Source organism: Bombus vancouverensis, chromosome 6 (assembly GCF_051014615.1).
Source record: "Bombus vancouverensis nearcticus chromosome 6, iyBomVanc1_principal, whole genome shotgun sequence".
In the NCBI taxonomy this organism is placed as follows: Eukaryota; Metazoa; Arthropoda; class Insecta; order Hymenoptera; family Apidae; genus Bombus; species Bombus vancouverensis.
In genome coordinates this window covers 5,632,792-5,658,334 of record NC_134916.1, presented here as the reverse complement: position 1 = coordinate 5,658,334, position 25,543 = coordinate 5,632,792, and the positions used below count along the sequence as shown (strand labels likewise).

Genomic DNA, 25,543 nt, shown 5'->3' with positions numbered 1-25,543 from the left:
TAATGAACTCGTTAGAGGCAATTCTTACGTGGTGTCCCCGGTGCGCACCGGCGAATCCCAATTTGCTTTCGCTGACGCCGTATCCTGGCTCGCAAATAAACGCACCCTCCTAAACGCAGACGATTCGCGTGACACGCTCGGATCGGCCGCAACGCGTACACACACACACACGCGCGCGCGCGCGCACGCACGCATGCACGCAACACACGCACGCACGCATGTATGTATGCACGGGTACGCATACACAGATATGTTCAGACTGGTGCTATCAGTGTCATTATTAGCACGGCTTGATTTCCGGCTGGCTGGTGGTCGAAACTCGCCGTTCGATGCGAAGTCACGCGTGGACATGATCGTTCACGTACCCACGCGCACACGTTTATACACGTGTACGCCTATAGATATACATGGTGTCCCTTGATTCAAAAGCCAAACTTTATCAGTGTGTTCTATGTATACATTAAAGCAGAAAATGTTATTACAAATATAAATCATTTAAGAATTTATTAAAAAATATTTATAAAATACTAAAAAATAAGAAATATAGAAAAGACGATATCATCCCATTGGATTTTTATATGCGGTTAACTTTAAAAAGAAAAGGAAGGTGTGCATAAAATAAGATGTGGTAGAATATGACTGACCAAGAATAGAATATAGTGGCAAAGTTCGAGTATTGGATATTATATGTATCTGACCACCCTGTATATATATACGCACACGTACGTAACTCGTATATAACTGGAATACGTGCGCATATAAAGCCCACAAAGTGTGTAGACATAGCGGATAAACGTGCACCTATGCACACCACGAGTTATCGATCGGCCGTGACTTTAGACAGCGGCTTTACGAGCGATTCACTCAGAAGGCAGAAACGATATTAGCGTGACATGCCGAAAGCGTGTTTACGGTTTTAGGATAAGGGTTGCAGAGGGATGAAGCAGGGTATGCAGACGGTAAACGACGAAAGAATCAGCCGTTTCACGATGTACCCGTAATACTCTGTTTAAGTGATGCCCTGCTTCGACAGACGGCATCATCGCACACTGAATATTTCAGGCATTCGAGTCCAGTGCAGAACGGGAACGCATGTGTTCGCTGCAATCCAGTCAAGTATACGATTATCCTGTTACCGGGTCGAGAAATAAGGTTGACGTATGTTGAATAAACCATTCGTTGGACAAAGAAAATGAAAACGGGGAAAGAACGACCAAACTCGGTTTGCATTTTCGACGATCAATCGACGAAGCTCGACCAACATGCCCGGAGATTGGAGCCACAAATTTAGCGAAAATTCCGCTCGCTTCGATGGAGAATTGGGTTTTCGTAGCAACAATAACGCATTTTAGAGCAACGCGTGCATAATACTTTCATGGGTCGACGTACATATATTTAATACCAAAATCAAATAAAAGGAGAGAAATTGGTAACATAAAATTGATTGAAAACGTATTGAATTTTAAGATCATTTCTCTGTGAAGCATGAAAGATGTGACTTACTATGAACTCTTTATGTGATTTTCAAGTAAATGTATTATAATAAATGACTAGATAAATTCACCATGTATCGGTACCCATGAAATACATTTATATAGTATCTCATTGATATAACGAGAGTAAAAAGAAGGGTTTTGTTACCCCATTGTTAATTAATTCGGCGAGCTCGAATTGACATTTCAACAATTTCCAGCGACCCGCTTCCAAACAATCGGCGCGTTCGTGTCTCGATTCGCGCGGTCGAATTGCTCAGCCAGCCGAACATGTGTATCTGATATCTGCGCATTTAAATGCCCATTTCTTTACAACATTTAGTCGAACGAAATGAATGCGTTATGTGCGGCAGTAAATTTCGCAGCAGACTGTTTCGGAACGTATTGACAATTCGCGGCTCAACGGACGCGGTGAATGATATATTCCGCGCGGGCCGATAATTGATATAAATGTTAAGTTATTAGCGAATAATAATAGCAGTGGTAATAGAGTGAGAATCGACAGCATTTCATGACGACAAATCACCGAAGCCAAAAACACACAATACGGGCCCCGATCGATCGCTGCGCAGATAAATCCTCGGTACGTAAAGCGTCTGACGTTTATCGCAAAATTTACGCGGCAGAACCAATAGGAATTTAAATAGATACGGATACTCTGTCCCCTTTTTGGTCACAGAAACGCAAGTTTATAATGTCGAAATTCATGTGCCATTATTGGAAAGTACGACCATTGCCATTGAATTGTATTTAGAAAGTTATATATGATTATATAAAGTTATGTATGGCACGTATCTTGGATTGTCTCTGCAGTCAACGAAAGCATAAAAAAGTATATATTTTGTCGATTATGTGAAATCGGCTTTTCCAAAAATCAATTCTTGTATGTGTAATTTAATTTGATATCGTTAATAGAGTCTCTGAGAATCCATTTCTACCCTCTAGCGCTAGTGCACTTTACAGAATCAAAAAGAAAAGTCTTTTTACAAAAACTTTCTCAGAGAACTTCCTCCGCGCGAAGCTCTCCAGCGTAGAGTACATCAACGAAGTTGGCCACTTCTCGCGAAGAAAAAGTGTGAAACTCGCCAATATTTACACCAATCTCTCGTTAGTATTGTAGAGGGAAGTTGTAATCGAATCCCGAGACAAGAGACACGCGTTCCTAGTAGCACGTAACTGGTTTATCGATGGTGTATTCTCCCGGCTAACGTGTTGAACGAGGAAAGAGAATGCAAGCTGGCTATCGGAAACTCTTGCTCTCCGGCAGTTCATGGTATGGTCTCAACGGACGAAACCAGAAATAATGGCATTAAGAAGCCCCTGAGGGATAGAGACTGCAGCCTCCTAACTGTTAGCCACCCCTTTCTGTCCCCTGTTCGACTCACAGCCCCTTTAGACCAGTCAGATCACCGTGACTGCGACAATGTACGACAATGATGACTTTGCTAACGTAGAACCGTTGTGTCCACGACGCTCTAACCAGATCCAACTTCCTGTTCGCTTCGAGACAGCGCGTATCAGCTGGCAAGACGATCTTATAAAGGTTGAGAATCGAATTCTTTCCGATCAAATTCTACATGTCGAGAGAACCATCGGGACAAGGCGCCGATGTCGAGGCTGGATAATCACCTGGTAGCATCTAGCCTCGAATGAGTGACACCATTAAATTTAACGAACGAACTTGCTCGATGGGCTGAAGACTTTTTTTTACTTCTATTTTTTCCCCTTTTTCCTTTCTTTGAAAACGTGCGTAGGATAAGGGTGCAAAGATAGCGTGGTGTGTGTGTGTGTTTTTAAAGGGAGCAAAGGGAAAAGAGACTGCCGACGTGTGAAATGTTCTGGAACTCGTAAGGAGGTCGTATTGAATGAAGTTCTTTTCAGGGTTTACTGGTTTAGAAAATATGGGTTTCGTTATATAGGAAGGTAAAATGTATGAGTCGGGATCCCAGTATATTGAATTTTATAATAAAAATCTAGCGTATAGTTGGCGAAGTTATGTGCTCCAAGCATTTTTCACAATTCTAGATTATCTACTCTTTAGTTGATCTCATAGTTCATAGTTCGATTTTCAAATTAAAATCCTGATTATGTAATTAAGAAATAACGAAATAACTGTTATTTTGACTTAAGTATTTTTTTTTTAATATTCAGCAGAATCTTTTAATTTCGTAATCACCTACAATTTTAAACTTTTCGTTACTTTACTAAAGATACCTAAACGTAGTTGCCAATTACCCTCGTCCGATCTAATTATATTAGTCGAGAAACTTCACAAGCGCCATCGAGACAACGATAAGATTTTTCGCGCGCAAGGTGGTCCGGATTCGTACGCAGGCACATACTACGGCACAGTTTACGAGCACTTTGTGCAAATTGGTGGTAAAGTTAGCGTCTTAATATACATTGGTTAAACTGTTCAACGAAGTTTGCGAACAGACGAAGCGCGATGCTCGGTCGGTCCACTTTGCGAAGCCATTTCGAAGTCCATAATTAATCTCATCTTATAAAATCATAGCGAAACGATTAGTACGGCAAATTAACACGATACGACAAATTTCTTTCGAATCTATCGCACAGTCATTCTGGAAACTTCATTCGAATCGTTACAAGACAAAAAGACAACATTGACGATCGTTGAGACGAGAACGAATGCTTTCACATTCGAACACAGCTACGTGCTTCTCCTTTGTTTTCATTTTCGACGTACGCTTCTTTTCTGATTTTCTTATATTACACCGGGAAATCGTTCAAATCACCGCAAAAACTGAACACTGTAAACTTTATATCGAGTGTTTATCGAACTGCGATATTAAAAGAGAAATTCACGTGCTCGCAGCCATTACCGCGTTCGTAATTGGATCCAGAAGTATTGGTAATACGTGCACCAAAGTGGCGGAACCAGGTGTTAATAGAACTGAAACGAATGATGCGTTTTATATCGCTTTATCACATTATTTCAATGAATTCTCTCAATATTATGATTTCTTGTTACTCTTCCCTCTTTTTTCTTTTCTTTGCTTTGCAATAAAAGTAACGACAAGAAAGATAGAACGAAGCAATGAATGGTTAATCGTCGAAAATTTTCTGGAGATCGCGTGGAGAAGCCGGGAGAGTTACGAGGAACATTCAAATGACGATGCTTCCAACTGACAAACTTTCATTACTTCTCGTTGGAAGTTAAGCCGAAAGCCAATCGGAAAACGATATCCGATAACGTAAATCTTCCGGTGCACGCCACCCGGCATAGCGTGTGTGCACGGGGACGAGCATCGAAAGACACGCGAATTCGACCAACTCTTTGAATATTCTGCGACCGTACGAGGAAAAGATAGGGCTGTTACGGGGCGGTGCACGAAATCAAACGTTCTGTAGAACTTCTGGACATCACGTGATGCCGATATCGCGCGTACAATACCGTAAAAATTCGTGGAAGACAGAACAAGGTTTATGGAAATGTAAACACGCTTTCGATTAGTTCGAACGACTAGGTTGGATCATAGGTAGCTGGGAAGATGCGATTTAGTTATCTTTTACTCGATTTATCCATATTTTTGAAGTACCTACAATCTTGGCTGACTGAAAAATTTATTATTTGTCCTTTCACTGTAATTGATGCGACATGAATGGCATGTCAAATCGTTTCAATTATATTATTCTTCACCGTTCAGTGATATAAGTCACGAGACTGTCAGTGATAGTATCTTACTGATGAATAGAAATCATTCGCAAAATTGCTCCATTTCGTAATGAACGTTTAAAACCGTCATTCAAATTAACACCACGTAATCTCCATCAATTATAAATACCAATTAATTCCAATATTTGTTCCATACCTAATAAAGATAAGCGCTGGAGAATAAGGATAATAATTACAGTTGCGCCAGATAATAGTTGCAGTATTAATTAATAAGGTTACCGTTAATTGCGTTTTGGATTTTCTACATGTATTATAATTGGGTAATGTACAATCGCGTAATCTTCACATCAACCTACACAACGTACACTCGCGTAAATTTCAAAGAAGTTTGTGTTGTCATTGCTCTACCATTTCGAAACACCCGAAAAACTGAAATTTTATTATTTGTTCGCACTTATCTCATTAACTTCGAAACTAAAATTTGAAGCTTCAATGTTTTAACATGTCCTTAAAAATAGATAAGCGCTAGCCAAGCAGCAAAAACTTTTATTTAACTTTTATTTAAGGAGGATAGTATACCAGTCTTTTTATATTCGAAAGCAAAAATAAAAATAAGAGAAAAGACAGTGCAGAACCTTCGTGAACGAGTTTAGCGAAATTCCAGGGCACATCATTAGGTTAGGATGGAGCGCAATACATAAGACAGCAGGCTGATGCCGCGTGTTGGCGATGGTTGTGCTCGTGCCTGGCACGTCGTGGGTCACGAACTTGCTATCTAGCCGTATAAAACGGCCTCGACAGAGAAAGGGTAGAGAAGAACGTGGCGTTTCAGGAGAGGTCGCGTTTCTCAAATGGGTCTTTGTCAATAAATAAACCATTCTTCGTACTCCGTGAGCAACCGGTCCCATTTTTATTTATGCGCACGCCAGCAACAAGATATTGGTCGGAAACGCGGAAATTACGCGAAACGCCTGGAGATCTCGCACGGAACTAAAAGGCTGATTAATATACGGACGACGAAGGGTATCATATATCTTTTCGTTGTGCTTTTCTTTTCTCCTTTCAGTCACGAGGCTGGTGCATGGTTGTTCTACGCTCTGCACAATCGTAAAAATTCTCGCGTTTTGTTCAAACTACGATTATTCATTGGTAAATTCTTTCTAACGCTTCCAATCCTTGTTTCTGCGTGATTTTTGGTTCTTTGGATATATTTTAATTACTTATTTAAAATTTGTTACTTCTAATAGAAATATTGAATATACGCAGGAATATTTTGGTTAAAAGTGTTTGCTTCGAAGTAACAGTTGGTCGTTCGTGATAAATGGTTAATATTAATGGATTTGGTGTGTTGGTTATCTATTAAAATTACAACGATCGATCGCTTACGTTAAAAGGAATACTCTGGTCTTGTAGCAATTGCCGTCAGAGAATATGGTAATGCGGATGACTAGGTGTCAGCTGTGCGACAGAGACACCGCTGGCTCGTTACACAATTCTGTATCTAATGTATCAAGTCCTGAAATATGAGCAAGGCTACCCTCGTTTTCTGAAGAATCCGTCTGGCTACGATATTAAATCTCTGCGTTCTGGTTGACAATCTTCCTGTCACCTAATCACGCAACGTCGCGTTCCCCTTGCTTACATTAAGTCGTTTCTTTAACGATGGATTCGAGACGGAAAATCTAACTTCCGAAAATATACGATTCACTGTGCATTCTTAACAATCGAAGAATAGAAAGAAACGAAATCTGTGATCAAAAGTTTTGTTTCTGTCCAATTAAATTGGTCGAGTACTCTTTTCGATCTAATCAGACAATTTCAACACGAGTGTTCTTTAATCACCTATCCCCTGTGCATAACACAGGTATCACGAGAAATCCATTTTGCAGGTTGAAGAAAACGAAGTAAGCGGAGATACGTTTATTCAGCAGTAACTCGTACGACTATGGTTTCAAGCGCTCGTATAAACTTTCAGAATTGCGTTAGAATAATTAGTCAAGGCTTGATTACCCTCTGGAACGTTGGTGCGCCGACGATTCGGCGAGCTTCGTTCCAACAACGCCCAAACGAGTGTTCCATTCTCTCCATCATCCTTTTTTCTTTCTACTTGGTGTTTCACTCGCTGAATTCGTTCTTTTTCTTTCCTCGAAGAGAAAGTAATCCTCGCGAGAAAAAGCATCCGATCGGCACTAGGTGTTGCAGCTAGGGGACTTCTTATTCCCAGAACAACGGTGTCAGGCTATCGATCCCGCATCGAACGACAGCCACGACGTGTATTGATAGTCCTGGCAACGGCAGGTTGTTTGCTCGCAACATCGAATTTTCCGTGAAAGTTTACCCCGCGTTCTCTTCGAGCCGACGAAGAAGCTGGAACCGGCTTACGAGCCGCTGAATAAACGGATCAACCCTCCTGCGTTTGCGTCTCTTTGCGAGCTACTTAAGTTCTTTACTCACCACTGCCTTGTTCCGCGTCTCTGCTCTTCGTCATTCCGCATCATTATTCGTCGAAATGTTCGCAGGAAACGTAGAACTGTCGGGAAAACTTCGCGTGAGGAAACGTTGTTGTTGGAATTAGCGAGCTATGGCCTGTCTAAACGATTCCGGCGGTCTTTTGAAGATCTACGAAAGCAACGTCCGATGTTTGTCGACCAGCGGACGTGATTTGAATTGAACAGCGAATTGAAATTGTATGTTATTATTGTATTTGTTATCCTAAATATATATACGTATAAAAGTTTCAATATGTTGATGAAAAATTACTCTTGAAGTCATAGTAAATTTGAGAGAGTTTATATGTATAAATGCATTTCTTGACCGAAGAAGAGTTGCCTGCGGTAAAAAAAAAAAAAAGTACCATTATCCTAATATCTATCCAATATTTATCTCTGAATAAAGACGATTCGTGACATAAAAATGTGATCAAAATTCCATCTTCGTCGTTTCAAAATTCAACCTCCGTTCGATCCGTATTAAAATATATCTAATCCATTCCACTTACCGGAAAATCCACTGAATCACCGAAATCATTCCGGGAAAGTGTATACTTCGAACAATTATCGAACGTGCAGATTGCATCGGTGATTCCTTAGAAACTTTAATGGGTGGATTTCGCTCGCGGGTAACCAGAGCTGGTGGTGTTCGAATCTCTTATTTTCCGTTTGCCAATGGAGAAAAAAAGAATCGTGTTCCGATGAAAAAGCTTTGCGAAATTGTGTAGTTTACCTCTTAAGTCGCGGCCGATGAAGTCGGCGGAGGAGGAATGAAGGACATGAGCGGAGTAAGGAGAGATAGAGAGGGAGAAAGAGAGAGAGAGAGTGAGTGAATGAGCGAGTGAAACGAAACGAAACGAAATGGGGAAGAACGAGACACGAGTCGGAGCAGAAACGAAACCAGTTCCGTACGCAGATGTGGAAACCCGAGCCTCTGAGCTTGGTGCTCAAAAATGAATTTAAGCTGAACGATGCCTGCACGGAGCGCCGGAAACTTTTGCGGAAAATTATGTGAGATGCGCTTATACTCTCTGCCTAACGTGGCCAGACGCCCTCCATCTACGTTCCACCCTCTCCGGCTCCCCCTTTTTTTATTTATCCTTTTTCTTCTGTATTTCCTACTCCTCCTAGTTCCCTTTTTGACCTTTTTCCGTGACGGCGAAAGAGGAAGAATCACCGTACCGAGTCGAGATTCCTCGGCTCGTTTCTATTTAATTCTGAAATGCACGCCGCAACTAGACGAATTTTCGTTCCCCTGCGCGTCGGTCGCGGTGCGGATACGCGAGCTCCGCGTTTTTTCAAGCTCGTGCGAGATGTTTGGCGAACGTATTTGAGGAGGAGAATTAAAGCGTCGCAACGCACCGGTGAAAAGGAATCCACGCTACATATAATACATGCATACTATATACATATGTACGTGTATCTTGTCCTTCATTCTGTGTTTTTCTGGAAAATATGCTACATGTACGCGAAGTTGGGTTAGATATTATGAGAGTTGTTAAATGAAAACAACAGGAAAATGACATTTTTTTCAATTTTCTAACTGTTATGTCACTCAGTGACTGAAAGGATATGAAACTGTTAAAGAAGAGAATAATCTAAATCAAAAGAGATTTGAAGATATAAGCCCTTTGAAAATAGGAAATTAATGTTATTTTAGTTTAACTTAATTAATACAGCTTTGTGTAATTAACATTCTTAATATTATATTTTACGAATATTCGAAAGGATGACGAAAACACGTATATAATTCCCAAGTCAAACAAAAAAAGTAGCTTCGATGCGGAATTGGGTGACACCGCCGAATATAAAAATTGATCTCCTATGAAAGATAGAAAATATGATTTATATCGTGTTGTTCACCTGTGGTTTTCAAATGAAATTTTCAATCTAATCTCTATTTGGTTTAATTATTATTTCATGTTTGTTTGTATCTTTTCTCAGTGGAAAAATGTTGGTTAATTTAGTCACATGTACATTTTTTCTTAAAATGAGAAGCAGGCAAAGAGGGAAATAATTTAACGAAATAGCAGTTTATCAGGAAGTCGCTGTATATTTCATTAAAACCGCGTTACCAGCTTACATTGTTTTTATTTCCTTGTCGTATATTTCACGATTATTATGTTTTTACCGACGCGATCGGAAAAATTCTAATTGGCGCGGTTCTCAAATTAATCCGACCGCTGCTTTTCCCTATTATAGCCACGACTATTATTATTTCGAGCTCGGTTCGGTCCCGACTTACATGCCGAGTTCTTTCATCGACCGATAATTATTATTTCTAATTATTACCGACAGTGAAAGAAAAATATATATACATATATACATATATGTATGGTTAAAGAGGGAAATGGGAGGGAACTCGGCACTACGTCCAAACAAATTCGTCGTGCGATATTTAGCCTTTTCGCCGCGCGTAATTGAACGAGTCGACAATATTACCTGCAACTCTATTATTTCGTTCAATCAATCGAATTGTACCAGCGAATTATAATTAATATGAACGATTTACAGGGATAGAAAGAAAAAATACTGGAAGTAAGAAAAGGCATTTATGAATCAAGGAGGTCCATTGCTGTGGAACGATCGATTGTGTTTAATTAAACACCAGTCTTGTATAACCTTGCCGAAATGAGGACGAATAAAAAATGGAGGTGATTCGTTGGTTGTGTATTTGCACATTTGTCGATAAATAAGTCGGCGAAACTCGATGGTAGGCGAAAAATTGTAAAATCTGTGTACTCGAATTAACGAGAGGGGTAATTTCGAAATGGGTTACCGAAATACGCGAGATTTTCGTTGAAGCAAACGAAAACACTTGGTCCGCCGATATTAATTGCACCAGTATTAATTTAATGGTACCTCGATGAAAACTTTATTCAATTAACGCTAATGGCCTCCAAAGGCTGCGCCTAATTGAACAAGGTAACGTAAATAACCTTCCCGATCTTCGAACTTCCTCCGAGGGATAAAAGATCTGATGAAGACTGACGGGAGATCGTAAGCGAATCTTCGAATGCTACGAAAAGAGAAATACGATTCTTAACCAAGAACCGCGAACAAAGATAAAACTTACGACAAAAAATTATACAAACGTTACTGAATTTGGAATTGAATCGAACTGTGAATTAACACTCGAAAATATACGTGTATGTCTACATCATTTTTCGAAAACAAATCTGTCGCCGTATGTATGAGAAAGTTGATATTTAACTATACTCAAAGTTAGTCTTGTACACAGTATAACTTGTTGGTATTTCGTTTAGTCTGGACCTTATTCTATTAGCATCTAACAGCGTTTCGGATAATCCTGAGAAAAGAGAAGCTGACAGAGAAATTCTCGCTTCATCAACGAGTCACATTAAAAGTGTGTCGCTAACCGAATTCGCTTGATTGTGCGCGAGAGTCGTTGCGACTGGTGTTCTGCACGGAATTATTCATTGTCATGTCCTGACTCATCGTAACATTCGTGGTCTCAGGCTGCCGCTAAGGGACAATTTCGAAAATACAGAATTAACTTTGTCGTGACATTACTCCATGCTAGTTGCCTCCAGATACCAAACTTTGATATTCCGCAAAATAATTGCGCACGGTTTGATAAGTGTTTTTCCTCTGAAATTAATTTCCCGAATTTAAGGGAATAGATACTTATAATTATCAATTTATCTAGTACGAACTAGAATCATATTTTTATATTTCCTTTTGCACTATTTTATTGAGACCAAAATCTAATTAGAAAAGTTACAGCACCAAATTTTCTATAAAGTTTTGTACGTGACATATAGTTTGCTAGTAAAACTAAATAAACCACTGTCATCCTAAATGGAACAATCGTCACGTGTTACACTGAAGGAGTACTATTACCTAACAATCGCAGATATACTTTTAGAACCATTGTGTCCGAGTGAACAGCTCGTCGACGAGCTTCCTCGTGGATGCAACGCGCGTTGGAATCAGAGACGAGGCTCGAAGCGGGAAGTCGAAATATTTTGAACGACGAAGATTTAATACAGCTCGCTGGATACTGAATCTGTAGGGACAGAGGGGTGTTGGTTGCGATAGAACGCGACGTGGGACGCGAAATGGCTGGAATAAAAAGGAGAAACTCATCGAAGTCCCTGGTTGCTGGCTCGCTTTTACCCTCGATCGTCCGTAAAGGGAGCACCAAGATAAGGGGGCAAGAAAGAAAGGAGAAAGTGAACGAAACAGGAAATGAGCGAACAGGAAAGGAAGAGGATGAAAAAGAGAGAGTGGAAGGAATGAGGGCATTCTCTGGAAATCCTAGAGCTGCTTGTGTAGCGGCGCTTCTGTTACCGGAGGGGTAAATCGGTATAGTTTCGTTTAAATCCACGTCGTTTTACGAGCTGGCGATACGGTGGGGGGAGGGGAGAAGAAAAACGAACAAAAGAAAAAAGAAAGGAGTGGGAAACCTTTCACGAGACGGTAGGGCGAGCTCGTACGCGATCCTCCATCAACGCTGTTTATTTTAGAATGTTCCGTTCGTCTCCGTAAATGCAATTACGGTCTTCCTGCGGGAATCGATTATCGCATTAGATTATTCCGTCTACTCATCGGCTTCTTGAACGTCAGGGATTTAAATGGAAACGATTTCGGCCGTCGCGTCAGGGTCGTAATGCGTCAACGACGCACAATGCGAGTATGAATATCACTGTCCATGTTGGAGTATTTCTACTTTCAAAATTGAATTTATTATTTCTGCAGAAAGTAAAGATATTTTCAGAGAAAGCAAAGAAGTAAGTTTTGTAAATATGTGAACTGTTATGATGACCGTCACTTGTATTTTAAATCAACCAATAGTGATATCACCCATGTAAAGGATTTCTCAAGCACTAGACACATAAAATGGAATTCACGAGCTAATATCATAGTTCTGGTATCTCCGAATTTCTGTAAACATTTATATAATTTCATGTAAACAACAAATTTCCCTGCATCTTGCTAGGAAGTACAGTTATTAGCACAGTACAATATATCTGATCATAGACTGTTTATTTCTACTTACTTGAGTATTATTCCACCCCTGACATTTCTCGTGAAAGTAATATAAAAAAATGCTAATGTAAGAATGAAAATACAATATATTGAAAGATATTTCAAGTAAAATTTGTTCAAAATTCTTAACTCTACAAGGTTTTATATGAATTTTGTGTGACGAAGGATAACACGACCAGTTATTCATACCCACCACAAACTACGTCAAATCGATAATACTTAACGTGTATTTAACGTTATGTAAATATCGTAAAATTTGAATTCCCTTTGTCTTCGACAGTATCTCTTATTTTTCGAAACGTATAATTCTCGATGACATCGTTGGCTACGCGCCCGTAATTGGAGGTCACCGGTTTCCACGGTGCTCTACACCCAAGAACTTTGTGACAAATGTCAGAGCAGCAAAATGCAAAAAGTCCGCGTAAAGGGTACACTCTTGACCCAGTTCCGGACGCCCTTTTAAATTAGTTCGCCAAACAAGAGAGCCAGTTGGAGCGACGGGGAGAGGAAAACTGTCGCGGGAAATGATACGAGGTGTGTGAATATGTGTGTGCGTGTTGCGAAAAGGGATCGGCTGCTGGTGGTAGAAAGGGCAGGACTCGTAAGACAGCAATCTACAACACGGCCCACCGAGAGCTGTAACACCACTAGAATCGAACTTGTAATAAGGTACACCTCGCCCACTCACCAGAAGTCGATTGCTCCTCAGGGACAACAACCCTGCTTCGCGTCTTTCTCCGCTTGTTCCTTCTACAACCTTTCGGTATTGTTCGTTTGTAGATCAACCGTGTGGAACATGGAAGCTCGGCAGAAATTACAACGACGCTTCGAATTGCATTACACATTATTCCAGGTTATTAATTTGTTCGCCGTTTGTAGAAGAGCGACTTAAATGAATAAAATTGCCTTTGTAGAATAAATTATAGGAAATTGGCTTACAACTTTCAGAATATTTAAATTTGTATAATAAATAGTATTTATATTGTTTATACAATTCCTCTAATTCCAATAGTTTTTCAGATATTGATAAAAAATATGTTTTTAATTGAATATCGAGAATAACGATATTCATCGATGTCTATCAGATACAATATACACCCACTTCAGCACTAGAAAAAGTCAAATTCGTAAAGTTCGCAAATTTCAATCTTGAAATCAATCACAGTGTTATTGGTTTTTCGTATATAACTGTTAGTTGGCTTAATTCTTCATTATTGTATTCAATTCAACTGATATTGCGATAAAATTTCATGAGAAAAACCTATTGGACGAGAGTGTAATCATTGTTAAAGTTCATACGTATCTCGATTAGCTTTCAATATAAAAAATTATATTTTCATACCTGTATTTTATAAATGTGTATAGAAATTTTGCGCGTTGAACTGAATGAAAATTAATATCTCTGGTTTCTGGTTTAAATACATTTTCACGAGTGGGTAACGTCCATTCTAATGATTGCTCGATAATTAATTTTCTAAAATATCAGTAGCGAAATATTTTCGACGATATCTCATATAATTGACTGGCCGCTAAATCCATCGAAAAGTAGAATCAAGGAAATGTTTCCTATAATCGTAGCTTAAACGAGAAAGCAATAACTTGAGCGTGGAGGCACGACGAGAAAATCGTGAAGAACAATCTGAGAGGAAGATTAATATCGATTCAACGAGTCAAAGCCAGAGGGTGATTCCGTTGAACAACTCGAGGACATCAAAGTATATCGGAAAGGGTTTTGCCATTCTTGCCCTAAGGATATTACGCGGACTAGCAAGAGGCAAAAGAGTAGAAAAGTTGAAATAATTCCGTGCCGGGAAATGTGGTACAATCTTCTGTCTTTAACGGAACACCGAGCGACCAACCAGATATTGGAATGATCAAAGAGATCAACCCGAGGCCGAGGAATGTTTTAAGAATTTATATTGTTTCATTTTCATTTCGAGTGTTTGTTTTTAATTACACGTATAAAAAGGTTTCAGCGACACCGTAAAATTGTTGATTCTTTTAACATTTTGGTTTCATACATACTATTTGGTGATATTTTAACGAAAAAGAAGAAAGAAATAATAGAGATACTTTGTATGAAAATTATTACTTTTGAATATGATGATTTAAGAGCTTGCTGAATACAGTTTTTGTATTTTTATTTTATTATGCACTTCGTGTAAATTAATTTGGTTGTTAATGTAGTAGATCATGTAAGGCTGTGCTATGGACATTCGTCATTCCACGTTTATACCATTTGTCTTAACCTAACCTTTCGTTTTTCACTCGCGCTTCAATATCTCGGCTTTCATCAAATTGAATTGTATTACTGTTTCTACTTCAGGGAGATCGAATCATCCCCTTTTCGTGTTTCGCCCTCGCTTCGCGTCCCACGCCTATCGATTATTTAAACATCTATTTTTACCTGTAACGTAAGTCAAGCCCATGAGTCATTCTCTCTAAACTCTTCTCCGAATATATTGTCGAATACGATTTCGAGTAGGTGCTTTAAATTCCTACGCAAAATCATATCGTGCTAAATTTTTATTGAAACCACATTCCATGCCGCCAAAGAAGAAGAGATCTATCGAACGAATCCAGGATCACCAAATGAGGAATGTTCAGACTTTGATTTACCTGGCAGAAGCGCACTGTGTGCTGCAGCAAAGATGCGTTAGGCGAAAAACAAGAAGAGAAATAATGGAAAGACGTGCACTTTGTGAAAAACAGCGAAGAAGGTAAAGACTTGGCAATAGCGAGACGTCCCTAGTGTCAGTCTTTCCTTACGCTGTGATGCCTCTTCTGTTTTTTTAAAAGCTTCATTCCGTCTCTTTCTTTTTTCCTTCTATCTTTCTTTTTCAATCATCGTCCTTTCTTTTGTCGTATAATATTACTTGTTCTTTTGAAAGTAAAAAACGGGACGAATGTCGTCTAAGATATTCAATTCTTTGGCATGTCTCGTGACTTTCAAAGCAACAGAATGTGGATTATTTCGATGAATAATCACCATCTCCGAGGTATGTCCCGGTGCTTTGGACACATTCCCCACGTCTTTGAAGTATCGATTCGCCGCTGTTACCCTTTTTCTTCTCGAAAAGAAAGAAAAAAGGCGCAGATCCCACGATAAAACAATCACGCTTTGAGTCATTCTTCATTGAAGACGCAGCGCCGCGTTGCTGCGTCTGCGAATCTCATATTCGACTGCTCTTTTGTTAGAAGCAACGAACAACAATCTGTTGGTCCAAGCGTTTTTGGCTTACAACCTCCGGTTCCCCTGTCGTGTCTGCGAAACAGTTAACGATATTCAAACAAATCCCTGTGTCGAGAACAGCCAGGTCTTAAATCCGGACGATAGCGTGGATGGATGTTTTAGTATCAATCTTTCTTACGCTGTAAATATGACAATTTTGAAGAGGCCACGTGTTAGAATAAAATGTTATTCCATGCCTCTAACATGTGCTCTCATTATTAAAGAGCAAGCACAGTTATTTTCAACATACACACTCATAATCGCCTTTTTTTATTATCACAAAATTTCTTAAGTATGAGGAAAATATGAAAGAACGATTGTTAGTGTATGTAATTTCTCGCTTCAATGCTATAAAAATTAAAGGAATTCTAGTGCTATGTTCACGGAGCCAGCTTCGAATATTTTGCAATTATTACCAAAACACGCAATAATAAAAGCAATAGCGCATAAATTTTTTCAACATTTTTTCATTTTTCCCATCCGAGATTCGAACGAGGAAGGACGGCAAGATCGATCATCCTCCGCTTTCTTTTACCTCAACTGACCAACATTTTTCTGCGGCGTCCTAAATCAACGCGACCTTATCCGGTCGCCGACACGCCTCTCCGATGTTACTTTCGCCGTGGAGGGTATTATGTAAACCGGTAAACCGAATTACGTTACGTTGACAGATGCAAACGGGACGAAACTGTCTCTTCGCCAACGAAGTCCATCGAGTGTTAATCGCATAATCTAATATGTACTCCCGCCTCCACGACGCCGCTTGTACTACAGTTTTTAGCCCATCCTCTCTACATTCTCCGCCGCCTTTGATTCTATTGCGCGCACCGTCCATCCTCTCTCCTGTCCGAATAATTCGAGTCTGTTCTCACGTGCTACTGCTGGTAGCAACGCATGACCGCCACTTCTATCGTTTCGTGCTTGCGGTCCTTTCGCAGGAAGTGCGAAGGAACAAAGCAGAGCCCGACTCCAAGGGTGGCAGGGGGTGAAGGTAATCCCTATTGTTTCTCCTGTCCCATAAATCCTACTAGCCGCTTCGCCTTTCCGCCTCTTGTGCTTCTGTACTTTCCTCTCTCACTCTCCTTCTCTCTCTGTCTCCTTTGCACTTTGGTTACCGACAACACACCCCCGCACAACCCCAACCTGCTACAACTCCCGCCATTCTCAATCCCCTTGCTATGCTTTTCTCGGCGGCGGGCTTCGTAAATCTCGGTCCAGCTGTGCTTTACGGCGCACATGTACTTCCGGAAAGAATACAAGCGATCCTATCTCCGATTCCAAGGGGTTGCGTCCCACCCTCTACCGTCGCCAATCGCTCGAGGTAGTTAGGTTAACGTTCGATCCGGGAAATGTCTGATTTTTTCGTTTTACTAGGGGTAGCAAGCACGATCGAGGCTGAAGCGTGGAAATTTAACGAGGGCGATTTTATTGGTTGTATCTTGTAGTTGACGGCGCGCGGCAATGGTTAGTTAATTGAACAGTAGATTGCAACGACCAGGGGTAACATTAGAGGAGAAAATCGGGGGATAGGTTTTTATTTATTTTTGGATCGCATGACTTTAATTTTCCTCCTCGGGCAGGAAAACTGACCTCTCTTCAAAATTTGTCGCGCTTTCACAAGTTCTGTTACGCTATTTCTACAGGGTTGTTTACGATCCATAACGCCTTCGTCGAGCCACTTAGGCTCCTGACACATAGAAGGGTTTTTTTTTGGTAATACCAAGAAAGGGTCGCTACTAATTTATGACGTTAAGTTCTGACGTTTTTGTCGCGTCTCGCTTGTCGCTTTTTGCAGGTCGTACATTTATCATGGTTGTTTATAACACGATCACGCTCTTTTGTTCTGGAATCTGCGGAAATGTAACCGTGACAATTTGTGCCTGTGAAATGATATACATATTTTAGCATGGTAATAAAACACTTTTCACAATTTCAATGTTTTCCTACGTTTGTTATTTATTACTTTTTAGGTTTCCTGGAATCTTCCAAGTGATTTAACTATTAATTCATAGTTAATTGTCAGATGTACCATTTTGTTACACATATCAACCAAAAATTCTACTTCTGTATCTGCAATACCTTATTCTTAAGAAAATTTAGCAACTGTAAAAATTCATTTTGCGACAGATTTTCAGTGAATCTAGTGCGATTTCATGGTACATGTGAAATTAATTTACATCGGAGGAAATACGCCAATTAACATGTCCTTTTTGTTTGGAATTACAGATCGAGGATGCCATGCTGATGTTCGATAAGCAGACCAACAGGCACAGAGGTGAGTGAAATTTATGATTTTCTCGAGAGAAGGGGTTGGGAGAATCAGTCGGTTCTCCCCGCTATACAATAATTCGATACCCATGGGCCGGTAATTGCTGTTTGATCACTGGTGATCGTTAAAACGCGAGTTTCCGCTCGCACCAGAGGACTGCTGACGCCGCACGTCCGCAGGCAAAATTTCGTTGCGCGTTCGTAGCACCCTGTGTGTGCGTGGCACGCAAGTTCGCCGCTCGCGCAAATATGCTGAAAATATGGTCGAGACTGTTCTCTGTTTAGCGAGTCAATAATACTGGCGTTTCACTCGCGCGGATCGCGAACTGGGTAATTAACGAGCCGGCTCGAAACTATAATTAGTAATTACGGTAATACGCGCGACGCCAATGCGCCAACATCGGTGCAGTCGAAGATAAATAACATTAATTTGACGCCGCGATCAATCGGTCCGTTAATCACGACGGTGATTGCGTGATTCAACGTTAACGCGCGTCTTTCTTACGCCGCTTTGCACTCGCGATGAGCCTTAACGATCCAACGATGCGTCAGCTAGGAAATTTCAGCGCGTTTTTCGCGGACCGAGCGCGACAAAACGAGAGCTTAATCGAAATTTCCACGAAGCCAGGAAAATTTCTTGGCGTGAATACGAATATTACGCCATGTTTGAAATAGGCTCAAAGACACTACCTTTCATTTTCAATCACAACCTTTGTGATTCCCGAGAATAGAATGATCGAATGTTAGGTGTTTTATAGAGTAGCTATATTTCGCCTGTTGCGAGGTGAAAAATTTTTCGGTGCGATTGATTCGTCATTTAATTGAACATTTAAGTATGCACATTTAAAAATGCACAAGAATTTATAGAATGCACAAAAATATTTATTTACTCCACAATCTACCGAAACGATATTATCAAGTCAAAATTTCGCAAACTCATAAACGCGATAGTATCTTCGAATTTCAGTGGACCGCGTCACGCATAACAATATGTTGGTCGCAGTGGTCGGTTACGCAGACTTTTATTCAAGCACGATTAACATAAAGAATAAAAGAAGGGGACGCGTGTCAGGAATCGAAACGGTGAGCATTTACATCCGGCTCGCGTACCACGTGTACAAACGACTAAAAGAATTTCGTTTGCGATGGAAAATACGAAAAATGTAAATTCATCGCAGCTCGATTAGAAGCTGAACAGAATTGGGTAAAAAAGAAAAGGGAAGAAAAGGAAAGGAAAGAAGAGAAAAAGAGAAGAGGGGGAACTGAGGGCGTCTTTGAAATTTGCATAACACCATCTGTTATCGTACGCTTTCTTTTGAACTAGCGAAGGTCGTTCTGAATGTCTTGCGCGGCACCGCACGTTTCCGTCTTAGTGAAGCGATAGCGTAGATTGAGAGATAAGCAGCGATAAGAATAAATTGTTACGAAACGAGCAGTGCTATCAAGGAAACTAGCTTTCGTTTCGAACTTCCTTCTGCTAGATGACGTAAACGATTTTCTTTTAATACCAGTAATTTGTACGAGGTGTTATCAATTACTGGCTTTACTATACATTCGTGGATGATGAATACGATATTCAGTCTGAGTCGCTTCAATGAAATCGTTCGAAATAATATTGTATTCCTTCGGTAGTTATATGGAGTTCTAGCGAAGTTATATGGAGCTATGCTTGACTGAGACTTGGTATATACTTATTAACCTTTTATTCGTAGATTAATAATGATAAACTAGCGCATGAGGGGTGAAGAATAAATTCATAAAGATATATCTAATTCTTTATTCACACTTAACAAATTCATATTCACTCAAACTAGAAAGAATTAATTAATGATACGATCATCTAGTAGATTTACGTCTTTTTCAGACATGGACAGAGTACAATAGAATACCACTTATGATTTTTTGTTCATATAATAGGGGTTCACATTCAGACATGTTGATTCAACTAGCTAGAGTTCACATAAGTGCAATTAATACAAAATAAACAAACGGCCATATAAAAGTTTTACCGAGTAACGTATATATAAAATATTACGAACGTTTCTTAGCACAAACTTATATATAGAGAACGAATCTAAAAACTAAGCAGCAGCATTCCAATCGATGTACCAATCCAGCGTTGTGCGTCAGGGTGAAAGAAATATCAGCTTGCTAGTCTCTATATACACTGTAGTTGAACTTTCGTCTGCTCCTCACAGGAAGGTGGGATAGAGCGAGCAAGGAAACAAGACAGAATACGAATGGAAAGCATCTTTCTGTTGCGAGGCTGGATCTATTCACGTCGGTGGTTGAATGGCGTCGATAATCGTCAGCGATCGAGGTGCCCCACCGGACCGATAATCGGGCGCCTCTCTATCTTTTTTAACGGTATCCGACCTCTCCCTCCAATCCGTATAACCCTCGATTCGATTTCATCCCCTCTGCTCTCCAGTGGAGTGCCTGCCGGGTCTCGGTGATAGATTCTAATATCGCTTATGAAAAATAGGGGCAAATGGGATATGAAAGCTGGCTCCCTTCGATGCCACAGGGGGTTGCCGCCGCTTCGAGGGGGAGTGAAAGGGAGGTTGGGCCACGTTCGGGGATGGTAGCCAGAATACCACCCTTCAAAAAGGGAAGAACTCGCGTTGCACGTCTCAGCAAACGGACGACACCCAGAAAAGGAATAGGTGAAATAGCGGTGTACCTCTGGAGAAGAAAGAGAATCGGTGGAAAAGAGAGAGGAGAGAGGAAAGTGGAAGAAAGAGGATAGAGACGGAGGAAGAGAGACGATGAACGCTCTTTCAAAGCGGCGCGTAATCTCTCTCGCGATGACATTTAATACCATCCAACGTCGGACGAGTCTGTGAACCTCAAACCTCGAACATTACTGCTCTCTGGCAGATTTCACAATATGGTACTTTCATACTCGGTCTCTGACCCCTAAGGGGATTATCGTCGGATTTTCTGTGAACGATGCGCGAGCAGCAGCTCGGACGCAATCAACAGGGCAGGAAGCGATGATTCTTATTTTGGTCTTCTCGTTATCTCTTAGCTGCGTTGCTCCTTGATCGCGAAACAATACAGTCGAGTATGTGTTCCAATTGCTTAAAGAGGTTATTTTATATCGAGCATTCAGGAAAATTTCTTAATCGTCCTGCTGTTAAATTATTTAATAGTCATAAATATTTGTTCGTACCTTTAACAAATGAGTCGCTTATTTATAAAAATATTTTCAAATTAGAAATATGTAAGAATGATTGGTATAAATGGAGGAAAAGTTTATCTGTAATTTTATGATTAGTTTCTGATAAGAGTGAGATTCTATAATCACTATAAAGATTAAAAGGCTAACAGGCTGTGACGGAAATCATCGATAATATTTAATGAGTTGTCGTAATGGACAAGCTTTCAATCAAATATACCGTTAGATCACCAAACGAGAAGTACGGTAATCCAGAAAACATATGTCGATGATAGCATAAAAGAACTAAAAAGAGGTATCCTTATCACATATAGCCGAAATCGTTCTTTGGATAGTCGCCATAGTGACAGGAACAACTGTAGTTCGTTCAAGGTCATTCAACGGTGCTTTCTAACCCAGATCCGATTTTGATCGGAACTACTCGGATCGACGCTGGGAGGACACGGAGCGGAACAACGAGCCAGCCCCGAGCTGCTTGTGGAATTACAAAAGGAGAGGAGAGATCGTTGTCGATGGTAACGGGCGACCCCTTTACGTTCAAATCCCCGAAGAAGTTGAACCCCCCCCCCCCTACTCTCTGCTTTATCCTCGCCTCCGTCGTCACCATCACCGACCACCACCATCAAACGTTGGTGAAAGAAGAATCCGAGCGTTTCCGGACAATTTCGAGTCCCGCAGCGAGCTATGATTTCCACGCGGATGGGCAGCCGCTGCAATTGCAGCAAAGCGTGTCTTCTCTCTGCCGTGCTTGCCTCTCCGGCGAAGAGGCGCGACTATAGCTCGGAGGCGCGATTATCCAAGCTTCGCTGGCCAAAGGATTTTCTCTTCGTGAGCTCCACCCTTACACGAGGGGGTGGCAGGGTAAGAGGATAGGGAAGGGGGCACCTATAAGGCAGATGCAAGCCATGGTTCCGTAACTTCGCCTTCGCCTACACACGTCTAACTACATACGAATATACACATATCTATACATATGTACGTGTATATGTACACATTGCACATGTAGACAGAAGTGAACGCAGGAATACATACAGACACATTTACACACATGCAGCCGGGATTATATAGTCTAGTCGGTCCAATGTATGGTACAGGTACACGTGTTTGCGCTTGTACCTTGTCATAAATTGCTGGCACATTGCTGCTGGGTGGAACGTATGTGTTACTGCATCGACCAGGACCGCTTCTATGGTCCTCGTTGATTGCCTACCGGCAATGGTCCAAAAGAAGGACTTGCCTACTCATGCGTGAACACGCGCATCAAAGGAACGCGTCCAGCTTCTTCGATCGTTCATTGAATCTCTCCTTCTCTTTCGTGTACCACCGGCGAGTAGGAGGATTCAACGCTACCCCAGGGAAAATCGCACCCAGCAATTTTTATGGAATTGTTCGACGATTGTTCTTTTTGGGATATATAAGAGTCTTTACCTTAAGACGTTCCGTGGGTAAAGATTGTAGTTAGGTTTAACTGCAGAAGAAATGTACGAAGATAAACGAAGTTTCTGTAGGCGAACATTCGAAGTTATATGAATGCAAAATCGGTTATAGCTATTGAATCTTTGATTTAGTACAGAGAGCATTTCGCTGCTTAAAGGTCTAAACAAATGCTAACGAGATAATCACTTGAATGTTAATATGTAAGCGAAGATTGTACTTGACAGACGTCGTCAGAATTTGTAATATTGGAAATTTGTAACTAGAAGAGAATATCCGAAGAACCCGCGGAAGGCAGTTGCTAAATATGTATTCTTTAACTTCTCATCTTCAAAATGCAACAGCGCTTAATTTTTTACTGAATTATTCAATAAGCGACTTATACGTCAATGCGCGAGACCATTTGTCATGTCGAACCATTGCATGTCAACGTCTATACGTGACTAGAAATTCAGCATCTTTTATTAGATTTCTGTTACCGAACACGCTGACTAAGTGACTCTATATTTAAACCTAAAGAAGTTTCTTCTAACTTCCGAGTTAGTAGTAGAGTCTCCTGTAAACGTTCAATGCGACACGTCTCTTCGCTATTCATCTGTTTGTATCCATACGCCAAAAATACTTCACGATGCAGCTCCAACAAATACGTCGTTCTTCGCCATGAACTTAAACCTATAACCTACTTGTCATTTTCATTGAAAATTGTAAACTTTAACCTCTATCCGATGACCTTACTATATCACTTTTACCTACTCTGAGTATATTCGCGATACGAAGAACACTACTTCGCAAAGACGAATCTCTGGTTCGGTGAATAGTAATCGGGGTAGACGAAAGTCCAGTCGCAAGGTCTTGACTTAACGAAGGTCGGAATCCTAGTCTCAGGTTGGTGGTCAGGGTCCGCAGCGTGGGTGCAATTACCCGAGGCTTTTCCCTAGGTTGGACAAGGAGAATCTCTGGCGAAGTTTAGAGAAGTTGGCGAAGCTACAGTCTATGCAGTCGGCGTGCCGGACGGATACGTTATGTCAGTTTGACGTAATCCCAACCGCGGGGGCATCAGACGTTTCGGAAGTCGGTGGCGCGGTAGCGTTGTTTCCGGCGTGGAGAAATTCGCGCTCCAAATTCGCGCGGTAAATCCCGTGGCCCGACTCTAACTCTCCCATGTATGCACCCAAGCACCCATTGCTCTGAATAGTTGCATCAGTCGCTTCACTTTGCAACTTGGTTCGCGCAGATCGCTCTGAAATAGTTTCGAATCTGTTTCTACCATTCGCTTTGGTTTCCGTTGGTTCTCAGTTGCGTGCAACGCGCGTCCACCTAACTCGTAAGATCGCCTTCCTCTCTCTCCGGTTCCCTTTCTCTCGTAGTTCGTCTATAAGCCACCGCAGGTTCGGTCCGCCACGCGTAGTCGAGCGGAAAGCTGAGATTGATTTCCACAGGAGAGTTCCGCGTTGCCGGTTCTTGATTGGTAATTGCGCGGCCACGATCGATAAACCCGTGGAATCTGAAGCTGAGAGAGCATTGCGATGGAACGTTTACGTCGCATTGACGGCGATTTTGTGCGTGGAAAAGAGGAGGATTCGCGAGCATGTCGCGAGGGTAGAAAGCGGCGAATCTGTCGCTGGGTAGCTCTCGTTGAGTTTTAGAAACATAAATGAGAAAGATTGCTAGGTGACACATGATTTTTGAGTCTCTGAGCTATATTCTAGAATAAGGTCTTTTGCTATTCTTCTAAATTTCCATCACGAATGATTCTTCGTTTTACAGAAAAATGTATTTTCTCCCTACTTTTATATAATTTTCTGCTTTAAAAAGAAAAAAATATGTTTCTCTAAAGTGGAGATAAGAGTTGAAGAACCATCAGAAACGGAAGTGAACGTTCTGAAAATGTGACGCGAACACATACTCCGGACAAGTAAGGAACGCAGAAAAGTTAAAAAAAATTCCCGTATTCGTCGAAGCATGTCGAAAAGTTTTCCCTGCGGAGCACAAGCTTGATGCGAGCTCTCGTGAAAATATCGTGTCTTTTATGAAGGATCTCGCTCTCTACGCAAGGCAAGAAATATTTTTCCTCTTTGTTGCCAGGGTAGCCAGGTTTTAATCGGCTACAGAAATTTCAAAGGCACCGTCTTTTGAGAACAAGCAACGGCGAGTATCTGCCTCGCAGTACTGCTATCAGAATACGGAAACGACGGTTTCACGCGTCGTTGCAACTATCGAAAACTACACCGTGAAAGTTGACTAGCCACTGCTCGGAAACTTTTTGAACGATGGGTGGTTTCAGGTCCCTGAATGCTACATAAAGTAAAGGCTCATAAACTCGTCGACGTTGAATTTAACTTAAACATGTATCTAGTTCCCTTGTCTTCTATTTTACCCTCCATTTCGTCTTATAAAATTATCGACGACGAACTATACGAATTCAACAATCCTTTTAAATGAAAACGCATCTCGTCTTATCGGTCAGCGCGAAAAGTGCCCGCGGCCCGTTTATCTGATCGTCGACCAAATCCTCAGTCTGTGGAATTAGTTAAAGATTGGTATAATATTGAGATAAAAGAATTAAGGAATAACTAGTTCTCGTCAGTTTATGATCCAAGAATTTTTTGCAGAATCTAAATGAAGATTTTATAGTAAATACCTTTAAAGTTTGTCTTTGATATTTTGCGATTTCTTAATAAAATACCCTGTACAATCGTAAGAATCGTTCAACTTTTCGAGAAACGTTATCCACATGTTCAAAATCTATCTTCTTTTTATTGTTCTACAGATAAAAATTCTTCTTTGGCTTACAGA

At 40.8% G+C, this 25,543-nt stretch overlaps 1 protein-coding gene across 4 annotated transcripts in view; it reads left to right on the top strand.

Moving 5' to 3' along the window:
* Rbp6 (RNA-binding protein 6) overlaps positions 1 to 25,543 on the top strand; it is a 777,348-nt gene that overhangs the window by 617,846 nt on the left and 133,959 nt on the right. For all 4 annotated transcript variants that reach the window (XM_033340911.2, XM_033340909.2, XM_076619578.1 and 1 more), the window contains one exon: positions 18,091 to 18,139. In XM_033340911.2, coding sequence (XP_033196802.1) covers positions 18,091 to 18,139 — 49 coding nt within the window. The remainder of the gene's footprint in view (positions 1 to 18,090; positions 18,140 to 25,543) is intronic.